Genomic DNA, 17,178 nt, shown 5'->3' on the forward strand with positions numbered 1-17,178 from the left:
CAGCTAGGAACTATTGAAACGTATTGGGAAGTATTTTTCTAACTTCTGATATAGAATGATACTAGTATTAGTCTGGTTTAATATTTCTGCCTACTTAACCTTTATATACTTCTATTAACTTACCTTTTTCCTGATTTTTTGTTGCATTTATGTCTAAGTTGGTGTTTAATAAAGGTCAGTGTCTTAGTCAGGGTTTCTATTCCTGCACAAACATCATGACCAAGAAGCAAGTTGGGAAGGAATGGGTTTATTCAGCTTACACTTCCACACTGCTGTTCATCACCAAGGAAGTCAGGACAGGAACTCACACAGGGTAGGAACTTGGAGGCAGGAGCTGATGCAGAAACCATGGAGAAGTGCTGCTTACTGCCTTGCTTCCCCTGGCTTGCTCAGCTTGCTTTCTTATAGAACCCAGGACTACCAGGCCAGGGATGGCACCACCCACAATGGGTCCTTCCCCCTTGATCACTAATTGAGAAAATGTCTTATGGCTGGATCTCATGGAGGCATTTCCTCAAGGGAGGCTCCTTTCTCTGTGATAACTCCAGCTCCTGACAAGTTGACACACAAAGCCAGCCAGTAGAGTCAGCATAAAGGATTTTGATCTTACCAGATTAATAAACATTTCTCATCTATGAATGTTTATCTTATAAGCTTTTCATTTTAATTAATCATTTATTTCACAGTGACCCGCACATCTGCCTATGAGTGCTTACTTCTTAACTGCTGTAACAGGCAGCAGCTGAGACTTGGCGTAAGGACAATGCCCAGCAGGGCCATCCTCCAACATGTTCCAAGTTACAGGTAGGTCTCACAAGAAGTGGTTGACAAAGGCTAGAATCCATGATCTAGCCTCCATCAAAGGATGCTTCTTCAATGAATCTAGCTCCTTTGTGGGTGACCTGACAGCACCAATCACACCCTGCTGCTCTGGGGCCTAGGGAAGTAGATCTGCCCATCTCCAACCATTCACTGGCAGCTGCACCTCTTAACTGCTTAGGTGAGCGAGGGCTTCTGGGTCAGACTACAACACCTCCACATGAAAAACCTCCTGTGGCCCATTCTATGTTTTCTCAGGAAGCATGGTTATTTCCAGAGTCCTTACGCCAAACACTGGCACAAGCATCTCCAAAAGCAGATGTTCACAATTTCCCAAACGTTAACTTGCCAGACACTGCCAGATGTATCAACACAGCCAGAATCTCCCCTCGATGAGCTGATGATTGAGTTTTTTGAAAATTCCTACAACGCAATCACCGACAGTAGGGAATGCTTATAGTAAACCATCTTGAAAAGAGAGAAAGATGGCTTCCAGGTGAGGGTAGATGTAAAACCTGGTGACTGTTCACCCTCTGCCCATCAGCCTAGCACCTCTCGGAAGCAAGACTCACAGGTGAGCATGGCCAACGGAGGGACTGCATGCACACTGCAGGATGACCACACTGCAGGATGATCACACTGCAGGATGACCACACAGCTTGATGATGACTGAGAATTCTGGTATAGAAGACACACCCACCTATAAGAACCCCAGGTGAACACTGCCAGGGCACATCATGATTTCTCTCTTTTTAAAAAGATTGTGTGTGTGTGTGTGTGTGTGTGTGTGTGTGTGTGTGTGTGTGTATGTGTGTGTGTGTGTGTGTAAGCCCAAGCAGGCAGTAGAGAGCATCAGATTCCCTGGAGTTGTGATTATAGGCCCATTGTGAGCCACCATGTGGGTGGCGGGAACCAAATCCAGGCCCAAAACAAGAAAGGAAGTGCTCTGAAAAGTTCAGCCATATTTGCAGCCCCTGTGCGTGGTCATACATCCTGACTACCTGAGAGTCCACCCCATGTTCCCATCACCTATTCATCCTTGTGAACCACAGAACAAAGACCACACAGCCACATTCATGTAGTCACTCCTGAGAATTCTAGGTAATACGACAGGACACAGAGCTAGTATGGATAACACTTTACTAGAGCTCACACAAGACTGGGCCTTCCCACTCTGGAGATGGAGCCTGCATACTGGGGAGTATGGATCTTTGGGCTAAGCTGCTCAAAGTGCAGTGAAAGATTGTCTGGTTAGAAACATGGCAGAAAGAAACAAGGGAAGCAAAGGACTTTGCTGAGGACAGGGAGCTGACATTGGAGGCTTGAGTGAAAGGGGAGACAAGGAGTTCTTGTAGAGGGAAAGTTAATGAAAAGACAGAGGGAAAAAAATGGGAAGATTGATGAAGAGAAGTTACTGGAAGCTAGCTGTGGCCCGGTCAGTGTTCACGGTGACAGGCACACTGATAGATCTTCCCCACCAACACCGGCACTCCATGCATGGTCTTACTCATTGCCCCACGTGGCCTGTTTTAAGTACACAGGACTTGGAAGGAAGCGGCTGGTCTTCATATAGGCAGAGATCTTCCTCAGGCCCTGCAGGTGAGAAGGAGAAACCAGGACCTCAGCTCTGCAAACCCACTCCAGGACCAGCCAAGAGACTTTAAAATCCAGAAGGAGAAAACCCACCCCACCACCCTGCAAAAGCAGCCCCACCATCACACCAATCAGCTGAGGTAGCAGAGGTTAAGAAACTTCCTCAGTCTCCCATGGCTAAGAGGGTCAGCCCAGCACTGTGGCTGCCACTCTGCTCCCTGTGCACTCCCTCCTGCCTCCCATAGGGGGCACTGTCACTCCTGGCTACAATGACATGCCTGTACTTAAAAGAAGCAAGGATCCAGAAAACCGAAAGGGTTGAGAACTGGCCTGTGTGGTTTGGAAGAGAGTCCAGGAGCCACCCAGTGACTCAGCAAACCCTGAGTGTATGCAGAGAAGGCCGAAGAGACTGCAGAGCATGAGTGGCCAGCTCCAGATGTTCACCAGAAGCTAACACGTCTCCACTTGAGCCCTAAGCACAATCCCACTGAGCCCCTACCAATCTCATCTCTAGCTCTGATGCAGTGGAGTGTGATACAGGACACCTTGTCAGAGAGTGCACAGGTCATTTCCAAAGATCAAGAGAGAGCCAGAGCTACCAGTCCCCAACAAGCCACAGCCATCTGTGTTCAGAACAAGGGCCTCTGCACTCCCCTCCTCAGCTATACCAGCTCGTGCACACTCACAAGGCCACTCCATGTGGATCACAACCGCAGTGATGAGAGCTAACTAAAAAAAGACATGCATCTCTTAATGGCAAGTGGGAAAGGAGAAGTGCTTCTAGGCCGAGATCTGTTGCTATGGCAATGCCTTGAACATACAAAAATGAAAAAAAGTACATCTTGTTGGTGTCAAACCAGAGAGTTCAGGGTGGATCATGGTTAACTGCGAGGTGAGAGCCAGGCAGCCATTAATATCACAGGCATCTCATGGTCTGTTGTGCCCCCCACCTACCGGCTTCACTCAGTCCTGGGATGGAGGGACAGTTTTACACGTCCAGCTGGGCCCGATACAGAGGGAAATTCCAAAGCATCTCAGTAAGGACAAAGTACGACCTCACTTCATAGGGGACACAATGGGAGCTGGAGGAATGGCGGGAGGAAAAAGCACACCCACCAAAAGAACTCAAGATGAAGTCTTCCACAGGAGCAGCCCTGAGTCACAGTACTTCACAGGTCAGCCACAGGACTGACAACACCAATCAAATATTACCATGGAGTATGTCTTGGTCCTGCACATCAGTCTGCCTTTCTCTCAGCCTAACGGTTGCAGGAACAAACACATTCTTCACATAATCTGCATACTGCAGGTCCTGGGCCGGAAACCCAAGCTGTTTAAAGGCCTGACTTTCTTTTTGGCACAAATCAGGAAGAGACACTGAATGTTGCTCTTAGAAGCCAAAAGCAGTTGGGAGCCCAGAACAGCCTCTACTCGTGCTAGGATGCTGAGCAAGTAGCTTACCCTACACAGTCTCGTGTTCCTTATCTGTTCATCGTGACAGCTAATTCTACCCAGGTTGCCTGCGTGTGGCAATGACAAATTGACTCCGCAGATCTAGAAGGCTGAACATGGGTCCTGGCAGAAAGTCAGTGCTCAATAGATCAGAACTAGGGAAGCAACCTGGAAAGGGGGAAGGGAAGTAGGGCATCCAAGAGGAAGCAGGACCAGGGCATCACCTCAAAGCGGGCCATGAAGTCCTTCAGGTTTGGGAAGGCGTCCAGGCACGTGGGTTCAAACATTCGATGCTGATCAAGGACATCATAGACGAGGAAGTCTGCAAAGGTGATCTGCAGGAAGTGAGGCTCAGTGAGGTGGGATCCGGATGCCTGGGAAGAATGGCAGCTCCTCCTGCCCACCTGCTACCCTCTCTACCTTGTCCCCTGCAAACCATGGCTGCTTCCCCAGGAACTCCGAGTAGAGTTTCAGCTGATCTGGGAGGCCCTTCAAGAACTCTGGCTTCCGTTTCTCCTGAAGCAGAAAATAATAGCTGTCATAACCCTCATGCAGGCCCTGTGGGAGAAAGTGTGGCTTTGCCCAGCTGTGCAAAGGAACAGGCATCTTCCTAATTCTGGGCATGTGCCATTTAACGCTTCACCACTTTAATAATCAGACTCTCGATTGGTAGCAGGCTTCATCTCTCAGGGGTGCCTGGAATGGAAATGCCAATCTGTCCCTGAATCTGTCATGACTGATGTCTAGCTCAGCACTGCCTTCCAGGGTAGTGCCTTCCAGACAGGTTCTGAACAGAACAGTCCAGTGGAAGAAGGAAAGCCAAGTATTTAACAATCTCAAGAGAAGAGACTACGTGATTTCAAAGAGGGATCTCAAAGAATAGAATCAGTTGAACAGCATAGGGTGTTGAAAGAGACAGTGGTTCTCTAGCTGACCGTGAGCTCCAGCAAGAGGCCCCGAGTTTTGCTACCACTAAGAACTCAGCTCTGAGAAATCTGTTGGGTAGATTTCTAAATACCCATGACCTTTTTCCCCTCTGGTTTTCATCTGTGAACCCCAGGGACAAGGTGGCTCATGGCAGTGGTCAAGGTCAAAGTTGAAAAGAATTGAACATATGAATTTGCTGTGTAGGAAATGAATTTGCAGCCCTTGGTATCATAACAATACCGCAAAACTTCTTGGAAACGGTATGTTGTACTTGTTAACAAAATGGGGGTGGGGCAAGAACTGTTGGCTGGATAGGAGAGCTTGATAAATCAGTATGGGTGGGTTCACATTCCAAAGAGGACATGCATGGAACTGAACACAGGCCCTTCCTTGACTCCTGCTGCAAACCCTGTCTATACCACACAGTGCAGACTCACAAAGTCAGCGCTGTAGCAAAGCATGCCCATCTGAATTCGAGTGTCCATGACCTGTTTCTCCAAAATGTCCACACGGATCCTCTCCTCCTCTGTCTCTCCACCTGCAGCACACACAGCCCAGACTCACTCTCAGCAGCCCACCCTTGCCAAGACCAGGGTAGGTGGCCATGGTCCCCCACCCTGCAGCCAGCCCCACTCACACAGGTTGTGCTTCCGGCCAAGGTAGCGCAGGATGGCATTGCTCTGGGTGACCTTGTGTGACCCATCAATTAAGTAGGGCAGCTGGATGGACAAGCAGGGAAGGTCAGATGGGATATGAGGTCCCTCCATCCCTTCCCTGGGTGAGAGAAGACACAGGGCCTGGCACTCAGTGTGCCTGCCGTGGGAAGCCCTCCATGGGCACAGTGTGCACTGAATGAGAGAGCTGGGACACAGCCCATCACAGAACACTGTGCAGCCAGCAGGGATGGAGCAGGAGAGCAGAAACACTGATCCTAAACCCTCAGCCAGGCCAGGAGATGAGGTGAGATCACCATGTCTTCCCCAAACTTCCCCTTCACAGCACCTACATTGGGAAAGTCCAGGTCCAGCTTGAACTTGTCATTCAGCCACTGGCTTCTGTCATAGTCAGGAGCTGTGGTGGACAAGAGGATGTGAAAAGGACGTCACGACGTCTAAGCCCCCTTCACAAGAAGTCAAAGGCAGGACCCCTTGTGCAAGGAATATGCAGTCTGACCCAGTAAGTCTTTCCAACCAAAGCTGCACACTTGAATAGCACAGCTATGTAGTGAGTAAAAGCCAATCCAAGCCCAGGAGCTATTGAATGGCTATAGGCCTTTCAATGACTAACTAAGGCTTACAAAAGCACTAGGCCTGCAGTGCCTGTAGTGGGCAAACCTCACCCAATTACAGTCAGAATAGGGCCAGCATGTTACAACCATGATTCTATATTGACAACCAAAGCTGCACCCTCAAGGAAGTTTCTGGAAGGGATAAGCTCTGGGTTTGCCTGAAGGAGATCCACAAAGCTAAGAAACAGAGAGATAGATAGAAGCTGCTGGGCACCAGTGGACAGAAGTTGGGGAAGAGTGTGACCAGAAGAATGTCATTACCGTCCCCCATGGCGTATCTCTTCTCTTCATAGCCTGTTTCTGTGTATTCCAGGAGCAGGCGGATGGCGTGACCCAGCTGTGAGAGATAGTGGGTAACATAAGTCCGTTAGTGAAATCCTTCACCACCTCTAGGGACGCCTTTACACCTTTCACTAAGAAGAGAGGAAGGGAGGCGGGGGAGAGGGAGAAAGGCAGGGACAGAGTTTGGACTGGGGGGTGTGGCTCTGACAGAGAGGGGGAGGGGGGGTCAAGGAAAACCCGATGGGAATCTTCTTCGTGGAACCAAGCCTGTAGTCCCGCTTTGTGTTCTGACCCTGGGCCCTTCCCGCCTAGCAGCCCAACCTCCCACTCACTCCACGGATATCCCAATAACCCAGAGTCACGGGCATGATTGCTATTCCAGCCTCGAAGACTGTGCAGTCAGTCACTGGTCGGGAAAGACTCTGTAATGCTCAGCTGATGAGTCTGAGAACAGGTCCGGAGCTGCTCTGCCCCTCCCCAAAGGAACCAACCGTGGAACCATAAAGCCCAACCCACTGTAACAAGTAAAAGCCAATCTAATTCCAGGAGCTATCATCCGAAGGCGGGTCTGAGCTTTCAGATACCGAAGGCAGTGATTGATTGGCAGGCCTGCTTCCATCTGCCCCCTGCTGGATTCTCAGGAAGTTGGCAGTATCCCTGGAGACAGGCCAGCTAGGACCTGTTCTGCCCATCTCCTTTCCTGGTAGATCAGTTTTTCACACCTAGACTCTGGGAATCTGGGCTCAGATCTCAACATATGCATAAAAAGGCATTGCTTCAACCTGAGAGTCTGTTCTTGTACTCATGCTGGAAACAAGGGTTCTGCCAGTCTGACAAACTCCAGACTTCATTGTCCATACAACCTGGAGGTACAGGAGCAGTGAAATGGGAATGACCCAGGACAGGGCCAAACAGAAAAGCAAGCAGTCTCTGTATTTCTCTTGGGGGATCTGAGGCTGTCTCAATTCCTTTCTTATTGCTGTGACAAACACCATGATCAAGGCAGCTTGCATGGCCATCATGGTGAGGAACACAGTAGCAGGGGAGCAGGCAGGCATGGGGCTAGAGCAGTAGCTGAGAGCTCGCATCTATCTGACTCACAAGCAGGAGGCAGGGGAGAGAGAGAAGGAGGGAGGGATGGAGGGAGGGAAGGAGGGAGGGAGGTAGGAGAGGTAACTGGGAATTGCGTATGTTTTTGAAATCTCAAAGCCTACCCCAGTGACACACCTCCTCCAGCAAGGCCACACCTCCTAATCCTTCCCAAGCAGTTTCACCAACTGAGGACCAAGCACCCAACTGTATGAGCCTATAGGAGGTATTCTACAGGGTCATCAAGGTAGTGACTATATAAATTAATAGGCACTTTGGCCATACTTGAGAGCCAAATCCAAGAATCAAACACAGAGAGGCCTTGTGAAACTGAAAGAGTCCCACCACCATGGACAGAACCCCAAACTCAAAGGCACAGTAGCCTGGAGGGACCAGATACCTCTCCTGATTCTAAGGGACAACAGAATGCTGTCCGGAAAGGACCTTGAAGGACTCTGCAGAGGACCAAGTCCCTTAGAGTCGAATTCTCAGCTATCTAACTCATTTCAGCCCTGGCCGCAGCTCCTGGCTTTTGTGTATCTGGGCATAAGAGGGTTGCTCAATGTCCTTCATCATGGCACCTGTGGTTAAAACTCACAGACAAAATCCTACCAATGTCAGAGAGCCCCGGTTCCCTTTAATCAGATTCTTAGCATCAGTGATAAATGAGTTTGAAAACAGACTTGAGGGGAAGGGGCATGGGAATGGCTCACTTGATAAGTATTTGCCAGACCAGTATTAAAATATCAGTACAACCCATGTGACAAAGCTTGCCGTGGTGGCAGGTGCTTCCCAGCGCTGGGGAGGTGAAGAAATACGGCTCCAGCAGGGTGAACTGCCTGGGGGCCAGTTCGGCTGACTCAACAGACTCCATGTTCAGTGAGAGAGCCGTCTCAAAAACTACGTACAAAGTGATTGATAAAGACACCAAATGTCAACCTCTAACCTCCACATACACATGTGTACATGTGTGTTCACAGGAACACAGAGATATAACCCAGGGCTCAGCGACAGGGAGTCAAAATTCAGCTCAACGAGGGGGCAGAAGAATGAATGAGTAAGCACTTGATCATTGCTGTGAAGTTGGGAGTGATTGAGGCAAAGAGGGAGGACAGCGTGGAGCAGAGATCCTCTGGCTGCCCACAGGCTTCTGTTAGAAACTTGCTGATGGATCTGAACAGGCAGGACCAGGCACAGGCGAGCAGAGGTTAAGTCAAGGGTTCCATGCCCCGCTTTCATCTTGAACTACTCTTCCTCATTGGCTGAGCCTGTTTATTCCAGAGGCACAGAGAGGATCTGAACCAGCTGGGATGAAGCCCACGACACAGGTCACAAGCAGTCGAGAGTTCTAGACACAGATTCTGCTCTCTGGGAGGTGAAGGGCCACTCTGGGGAGAAGTCAGTCTATCCTGACATTGGTGGGTCCTGAATAACAGTGTTCACTCAGTGCAGTTGTGTGTTATGAGACACTCTGGAGGCAGGATGTGTAGTAAACTGGATTGTAAGCAGCTTCGACGAGTTGGAAGGGGAGACACAGAGCCTGTGTAGACAAGCCACAGCCTGGCCCTGTCCAACAGGGGGCGTGAGATGGTGCAGAAAGGCTGGGCTAAGCAGGTTCTCAGCACCTGACTGGAGAGACTTCAGGATGTCTTTCTGGCTACACAATGACTGATACTCAGTATTTTCTCTCTGGTAAGTTCAAGTGAAGGCCTCTGATCAGACCTTCCCCCTCGTCTAACTTGCACCCAGACCCTCACACATAGGCTGAGCTAAGTAAGGGGCAATGTTGCACAGGATGACATCATTCCAGGTGACCTTGGGCCTGATTATGTCACCAATAGGATGCTATTGGCCTTGACAGATGCCACTCTGTCCTGTGTGCATGATGGGAACTTCCTGCCTTGGCCTATTCTCTCTCTGTGTCTGTCTGTCTGTCTGTCTCCTTCCCATAATTGAGACACAGCTTCTTCTAAGGACAGGAGAGTAGGCAGGGAGCTTGTCTTCCCATCCCTGATAAAGGGCCCCTCTGAGTATCAAAGCCCTAAATGGAGGACTGCATCTAAAACAAGTGACCACTGTCCTATCTGTTGTGTACTAACAGGCCCTTTGTTCTTTCAGAAGCCCTTATTCAAAAATGTCCTCAAGCCTTTGCAAACACTTGTTTAAACCAGAAACACAAAATAACATAGTGCCTTTTATTCTAGTTATCTTAGTCTGGGTGATAGCAGCCAACCTTGGACCTGGTCCCTAGAGATGCAGCCCTTCCCCTCTACTTCCCCCACAGGGGATCTTAAAGGAACAGGCACTGCTCTCCCTAGAGGAGTCTGAAGCATCCTCCGTCAGACCCCACTGTGTTGTGCTGCCTGCCTGCCAATGGTTAACAAAACTCTTGCCTACAGTTAGCTAGACTCAGCACCCCACTTCTCCTCCTGTACCTAAAACCCCAACAAGGAGGAAGGAGGCTGGGACCCTGAAAGACTCCATGGACCAGAGATGGTCAGTCTCCTGGACTCTCCCCATGAGATGAAATGTGTCTAGATCAGTGATTCTTTGAGCTGAATCTCAGTCCACTGGCCCTAGAAATAAGGGGGAAACTAGGCAAAGAAGTGTAATAAACAGTAAATAATGACAGACTGACAGAGCCAACTCCCATGCAAACAGGTATCTTTTTAAAAAGAAAGCCTGTCCCTTTTCCCAGGCTAGAGGCAGGAAACACAGTGAATGGAGGGAGCCCACTGGAGTCTTGCTACAGCAAATCGTGGTTTGTCTGCAGCACACACGCTGCCTCTGGGCAAGGCCCTTGGGTGGATGTTTTCATCTCTTCTGAGCACAATGTTTAGGGATCTTTTTCATCTACAGTCACCATCTTATTTTGTCCTCTCCAGGACAGAAAGAAGGATGAAGTTGCTCTCAATCCCCTTCTTCTATAATCACGCTTAAATTTTCAAATCTAACATAGCTTTACCATAATTTGCCCTTTAATGGGAGCATCTGAACTGGGGATAGGAATGGTAAACCACCTATTGCTATTTCCTTTCTTGCTTATTTGGTATATTTACTGTGGTAAATTTTGTGGCATCACATTTGACCTTGTGTCAATGCAGTATTACCTTGAGCATTAATGGTGGCAGTGCATTAATGGTGGCAGCTGACCCCACTCATCTTTCCCTTTTGTGACACTAGAGGCTTGTCAGTTTGTCTTTCCCTCCAGCCTCCAAAAGCCACTGCCTCTGTGATATCTGCTGTCCCCACATGTTGCAGCTTGAATACGGAATGCCTCCCGGAGGACCGTACTCTGAACACTTGAGTAGAGGTGGTGGCTCCATCACTGGGTATGAGAATGTGTGAGAGACTGAGACGTAGCTGCAGGAGGGGGATACCTGGGGCAGTTCCTTGCAGAGGTGTGGTCTATGGTTCCTGTGTGTCACACTGTCTGCCTCTTCTCCGCCAAGAAGTGGAAAACAGCCTCTGTCATGTCCTGGCCATCATGATATTCTGCCTAAGCACATGGGGCCGAAGGACTGTGAGCCGAACTTCACAAAATGCCAGCCGAAATACATCTTTTCACCCTTAAGTTGTGTCCTGCTGGTATTTTATCAGAATGACGGGGAAAGTAGTTAATATGAATAAAATTGTAAAGTGTGTGTGGATTGCTTGTTTGTTGTTTTGAGCAGTTTTAATGGCTCAAGTTTCATCTAAGTTTTATCATGGGTTAAAATAGCTCTCCTCTTTAACACTAAAAAATATTCTTCTGTGTTTCTACCCAGCGTTTTCTTTTTACATTCATTTGTAAATGGGTTCATAGGTTGCATCTCTGTATTATTCATCCGAATAATGCTTCTTTGAACATGGACACACAAATACATATTTGAGGAGCTAGGGAGATGCCTCAGTGGTTCAGAGCCCTTGCTGTTCCCAGGGGACCTCCATTTAATTCCCAGAATCCACATCTTCTGGCTCCAGGGCTCTGATGCCCTCTACTGGTCTCTATGAGTAGAGACCTGCATGCGTGTGGCATATAAACACACACCCCAACACATATACATAAAAGTAAATCTTTTTAAAAAATACATATTTGAACTAGCCATGGTTGCACATACCTGTAACTCTAAGGATTCAGGAGGCTTAGGCAAGACTACAAGTCTGAGTCAGCCTGGGCTACCTAGATAATTCCAGGCCAGCTTGAAATAGAGAAACTATGTCTCAAAAAGCCAATATAGCTATTTAAGCCCACTATATATGGCACACATAAATTATATATTATATGTGTGTATATGTTATATGTGTACCACAAGTGATAACTTTGCATTATTTTGAGTATACACATAGAAAAGGAATTGATACATTAGTAATTCTATTGCATTATTTTGAGTATACACATAGAAAAGGAATTGATACATTAGTAATTCTATTACTCATTTTATAAGGAACAGAGTGATTTTCACAGTAGCTGTAGCATTTTCCATTCCCAGAGACAACGCGAAACATTCCAATTCCTCCATACAATCACTATCTGTCATTTTCCCCTGACGGTGACTAGTCATAAGTGTGTAAAGCAGATATTCAATGTGGTTTTTACATTTCTCTAATGATGAATGACTTTTCAAACAACTTTTTTGTGTGACACAAAAAAGTAATGGTAATAAAAGCTATGGTAATATTTTCTCAAGAAAAAGAAAACTCCCTTTAGTCCTTTGCCCACGTATGTGTTGTTTGGTCTTCACTTTGCTGCAGTCACTGTGTGTGGAGCACATTCACTGGGACATGGACATTCATTGTATGTTAGCTATGACTTCTACAGATCCCCAGAAAAGACCAGGAAGGGCTGGGGAGGCGGCTCAGTCTGTAAAGCATTTACCTACCGTGCAAGCACAATGACCTGGGTGCAATTCCCAGCACCTCTGTAAAAGCCAGGCTAGGATGCATGTACCTGTCAGTTTCAGTGCTGAGGAGACAGGAAGAATCCAGGAGCTTGCTAGCCTGATAGTTTAGTTAAATAAGTAATGGCAGAGCTCCATGTGAGACAAAATCTCAAGGGAAAAAAAATGAAGGTAAAGGGTAGTTGAAGACATTTGATGTTGTCAACCTCTGATTTCCATATGCACATGCTCACACAGTCTCTCATTCTCTCTCTCCTCCTCTCCTTACTCTTCCTCCCTCCCTCTTTTATTCTCTATTAATATTTGTGTCTAGCTACTTAACTTATCACAGCTCCTTTTCCCTGTTATTTCATCTGTGCTTGTTAATGTTTAATACAGGTCAGCATAAAGGATTTTGATCTTACCAGATTAATAAACATTTCTCTTTGATGAACTCTTATCTTACAAACTTTGCCTTTTAATTAATCATTTATTTCACAGTGACCCACACATCTGCCTATGAGTGCTTACTTCTTAACTGCTGTAACAGGCAGCAGCTGAGACTTGGCGTAAGGACAATGCCCAGCAGGGCCATCCTCCAACATGTTCCAAGTTACAGGTAGGTTTCTCTCTGGTAAGCTCAAGTGGAGGCCTCTGATCAGACCTTCCCCCACGTCTAACTTGCACCCAGACCCTCACACATAGGCTGAGCTAAGTAAGGGGCAATGATGCACAGGATGACATCATTCCAGGTGACCTTGGGCCTGATTATGTCACCAATAGGATGCTATTGGCCTTGACAGATGCCACTCTGTCCTGTGTGCATGATGGGAACTGACCCTAGGCATTCCCCGAGACCCTGATGTATGGAGAAGGAACACAGCTCCTTCTCTAAGACCAGGGATGTTCTTGGCTGAGCTGATAATGGCCTCGTGTTAGAGCCTTGAAGACTCTGTGGCTTCTGATCCTGAAAATCCAGGTTTTGCCACTGTACAGGGCTATGGTTATCTGTCCCAAGGTCACTGTATGCTCAGATTATATTGTTCTTGAGACATTCTGTTTCCCTTTTGCAACATTGCTTCCTTAGCTTTTAGCTGACTACATCCCATTTCTCCACTGGAAATAGTATATAAGACGGCTATATGTCTTCATGACTTTCCTCGGCATAAGACAAAGCTTGTGCAAGACCTGCTAGCCCCAGCCTTACCTTCACTATTTCTATCTTTTCTATCTTTCTCATTTCCTGGCCACTTCCCACTTAGGACCCTGTCACTGAAGAACAACTAGCTGGTTTAGGTCCATTACCTTTAGAAGCTAGAGGCAGTCAGGAGGAGCCCAGAACAGCTTCAGCGCATGCTAGGATGCTGAGCAAGTAGCTTACCCTACACAGTCTCAGGTCCCTATCTGTTCATCATGACAGCTAATTCTATCCAGGTTGCCTTCGTGTGGCAATGATAAATCGACTCCGCAGATCTAGGAGGCTGAACATGGGTCCTGGCAGAAAGTCAGTGTTCAATAGATCAAAACTAGGGAAGCAACCTGGAAAGTAGGGCATCCAAGAGGAAGCAGGACCAGGGCATCACCTCAAAGCGGGCCACGAAGTCCATCGGGTTTGGGAAGGCGTCCAGGCACGTGGCCTCAAACATTCGATGCTGATCAAGGACATCATAGACGAGGAAGTCTGCAAAGGTGATCTGCAGGAAGTGAGGCTCAGTGAGGTGGGATCCGGATGCCTGGGAAGAATGGCAGCTCCTCCTGCCCACCTGCTACCCTCTCTACCTTGTCCCCTGCAAACCATGGCTGCTACCTAAGGAACTCAGAGCAGACCTTCAGCTGATCTGGGAGGCCCTATAAGAACTCTGGTTTTCACTTCTCCTAAGATAGAAAACAATTGTCACAACCCTTAGAACACACAGGTGTTCTAGAGAAAGGCTGGCCTCATAGCGTTGTGCAGAAGAGAAGCCTCCTTTCTATACGGTGCTTGCACCAGTACATAGGTTTCTATGTAATGTGTTCCTGTTGTAATAATCAGAGTCCTGCTTGGTAGCAGAGTTGACTCAGAGGTGGTGACTGGAAGTTAGATGAGAATGCCTGTCCCCGAACCTGTCACCGCTGACATCCAAGCCAGGAATACATTTGGGTTGCTCATAAGGTCTGCACTTGAAAATCCAGTGGAACAGGGGAAGCAAGGTAGTTAACAAGAGACACAATTATTCTTGAAGAATGACACAGAGCAGGGTCAATATTGAGCAGCATGAGCAAAGTTGAAACACGTTTGATGTCGGAAGGGACAAATATCCTCAGGCTGACCATGAACTGCCAATCAGGAAGAGACCCTGATAATTTCTTCTACCAGGGACTACGCTCTGAGAAAACTGTTAGGTGGATTTCTGAATATATTAGGCTTATTTTATTTTCTTCTGGTTTGAATCTGTGCACTCAGGGAGCAGGCAGATGGTATGTGACTAACAAGGCAAGATGGTCCACTGTGGTGGTCAAGTTCAAAGCTGCAAAGAATTCTGAGTACATGAATGTATTATATAGGAACCAAATGCCCAGTCACGGCTGCCACAACAATACCAAAGATTTCTAGGCATTGATATAAAGTATTTATTAATAAGAATTGGGTGTGTGTTGGCTGAATTGGGAAGCTTGAAGAATCAGAGCAATAAGTTCAGATACTAAACAGGACAAGTGTAGATAATAACACAAGCCTTTAACTCCTCCAGCAAACTTCTGTCTGCCCCACACAGTGAGGACTCACTAAATCAGGACTGTAGATCATGCTCATCTGCATGCCAGTGTTCATTGCCTGGTTCTCCAAAATCTACACACACATCCTCTCCTTCTCTATCTGCTCATCTGCAACACACACAGCACAGACTCACTCTCAGCATCCTGCCCCAGTCAAGCCAAGAGGGATGGCTTCTGTTCCTAACCCTGCAGCCAGCCTTAACCACACAGGTCATCCTTATAGGCAGTGGGATACAGGATGTCATTGCTCTGGGTGATCTTGTGTGACCCATCAATTAAGTAGGACAGCTGGATAGACAAGCAGGGATGGTCAGATGGGATATGGGGTCTCAGCATCCCTTCCCTGAGTGAGAGCAGACACGGGGCCTGGCACTCAGTGTGCCTGCCATGGGAAGCTCTCCATGGGCACAGTGTGCACTGAATGAGAGAGCTGGGACACAGCCCATCACAGAACACTGTGCAGCCAGCAGGGATGGAGCAGGAGAGCAGAAACACTGATCCTAAACCCTCAGCCAGACCAGGAGATGAGGTGAGATCACCGTGTCTTCCCCAAACCTCCCCTCCCCTGCACCTACATTGGGAAAATCCAGGCCCAGCTTGAAGTTTTCACTCAGCTGCTGGCTTCATTCATAACAGCAGCTGTGATAGATAAGATAATGTGAAAAGCTCTCCTCCGTACATCCTTCCCTTCCCTGGGATCCTCCCAAAATGTCAGGGCAAGTCCTCCTGAGGTATGGGAATCTGATCTGACTCATTCCATCTTACATCCCACAATTTTACACGAGAATACTCCTTCAAAGGCTGTAGGCCCTACCTGACTAGGGTACACACAAAACACAGGCAAGTGCTAAGCAAACCCTACATGACCACAGGTGGGGAGGGAGCCAGCGCTTCATTCCCAGGGTTATTTATTGAAAACCAAAGCTGCACCTGCACCGCCTTGGAACTCTCAGGAAGGGATAAGCTCTGGGTTCGCCTGAAGGAGATCCACAAAGCTAAGAAACAGAGAGATAGGTAGACGTTTCCTGGCACCAGTGGACAGAAGTTGGGGAGGAGTGTGACCAGAAGAATGTCATTACCGTCCCCCATGGCGTATCTCTTCTCTTCATAGCCTGTTTCTGTGTATTCCAGGAGCAGGCGGATGGCGTGACCCAGCTGTGAAAGATAACAGGTAACAAAAGTCACAGTAAGATCATAAACGCATGACTTCATCTCCTCTAGGGAAGCCTCCATCTCTATACCTAACAAGAAAATGGGGACAGTCAGAGGCCTGCTGACAGGAAGAGACGGGAGACTCTAGAACATGCTGAAGAGGAGCTATCTCCTGGAACCAGCCTAACTCTTCAGTGTGTGCCAATCTAGGGCTCTTCCCACTCAGCAGCCCTACCTTCTACTCACCTCACGGATATCCCAATAACCCAGAGACTTGGGCACGTTTTCTGCCCTAGCCTTGGAGACTGAGCAGACAGGCTTCATTCCGTCTGGATGATTTCACTTTCAGCCGCCAGTGCATAGGGGGCGCTGTCTGCCTGCATGCAGTTCCTGAGCCCTCCCTATCTCACTCCCAAATGAACCAACCCTCATGGCCTGAAGCCCAACTTATCCAGCCGGTGATGAGATCCAGTCCAAACTTTACCATCTTCTGGGGCAGGTCTGGGTATTCAGATACCAAAGGCAGTGATTGGCAGGCCTGCTCTAGTGGCTCTCTGCCTACAGCCCCTCCCCCTGCTGGGTTCTCAGGAAGTTGGCAGTGCCCCCTGGAGATGGGCCAGATAGGCAGAGAATGAAGTGGTTCTCCTTCCTTTCATTGCTGGGCTCACTTTTCACACCTAGACTGTGAGAATTTGTCATCCAAGGAGGCTCTCCCCTCAATACAAGGACCAAAAAGTTATGGCCCCTAACCTGAGAGCTTAATCCAGCACGCATCACTGCTTCTGGGACTCTTCTAGTCTGAAAGCTATCAAAACTTCATTGTCTGCACAGCCCAGGGTTATGGGAATATGAAGTGACATGGGAATGACCCCAGGACAGTGACAAACAGCAGAGCAAGCTGTCTCTGTGTTTCCTTTAGGGGATTTGGTTGGAGACTCATCCCTTTCATCATCAAGCCCATGG

The 17,178-nt window shown here is 48.1% G+C and overlaps 1 protein-coding gene across 11 annotated transcripts; it reads right to left on the bottom strand.

Annotated features, from left to right (window-relative positions):
- Window positions 1–1,942: 1,942 nt before the first annotated feature.
- On the bottom strand, window positions 1,943–16,737 carry Gstm6 (glutathione S-transferase, mu 6). 11 transcript variants are annotated; one of them, NM_001379504.1, is made up of 10 exons: window positions 16,462–16,562; window positions 16,143–16,218; window positions 13,893–14,003; window positions 6,341–6,416; window positions 5,798–5,862; window positions 5,429–5,510; window positions 5,229–5,329; window positions 4,285–4,380; window positions 4,089–4,199; window positions 1,943–2,412 (listed from the first exon to the last, which is right to left on the bottom strand). In NM_001379504.1, the coding sequence occupies exons 2-10, from the start codon at window positions 16,170–16,172 to the stop codon at window positions 2,323–2,325; spliced, it is 762 nt and encodes a 253-aa protein (NP_001366433.1). In that variant the 5' UTR covers window positions 16,173–16,218; window positions 16,462–16,562; the 3' UTR covers window positions 1,943–2,322. The 11 variants fall into 11 exon arrangements, with proteins under 11 accessions (NP_001366433.1, NP_001366436.1, XP_006501086.1 ...); NM_001379507.1 differs by lacking the exon at window positions 13,893–14,003; XM_006501023.1 differs by lacking the exons at window positions 16,143–16,218; window positions 16,462–16,562 and adding an exon at window positions 14,089–14,112.
- Between the last annotated feature and the right edge of the window lie 441 nt (window positions 16,738–17,178).

The sequence above is a fragment of the Mus musculus genome, chromosome 3 (assembly GCF_000001635.26).
Source record: "Mus musculus strain C57BL/6J chromosome 3, GRCm38.p6 C57BL/6J".
NCBI lineage: Eukaryota > Metazoa > Chordata > Mammalia > Rodentia > Muridae > Mus > Mus musculus.

Excerpts from the sequence above, each read along its gene's own strand:
- Gstm6 (NM_001379504.1), bottom strand. The coding sequence starts at position 16,172 with ATGAAGAGAAGAGATACGCCATGGGGGACG. Across the intron at positions 5,511-5,797 it reads TGGACCTGGACTTTCCCAAT|CTGCCCTACTTAATTGATGG; the intron begins GTAGGTGCTGTG and ends TTGTCCATCCAG. Across the intron at positions 5,330-5,428 it reads TGGCCGGAAGCACAACCTGT|GTGGAGAGACAGAGGAGGAG; the intron begins GTGAGTGGGGCT and ends TGTGTGCTGCAG.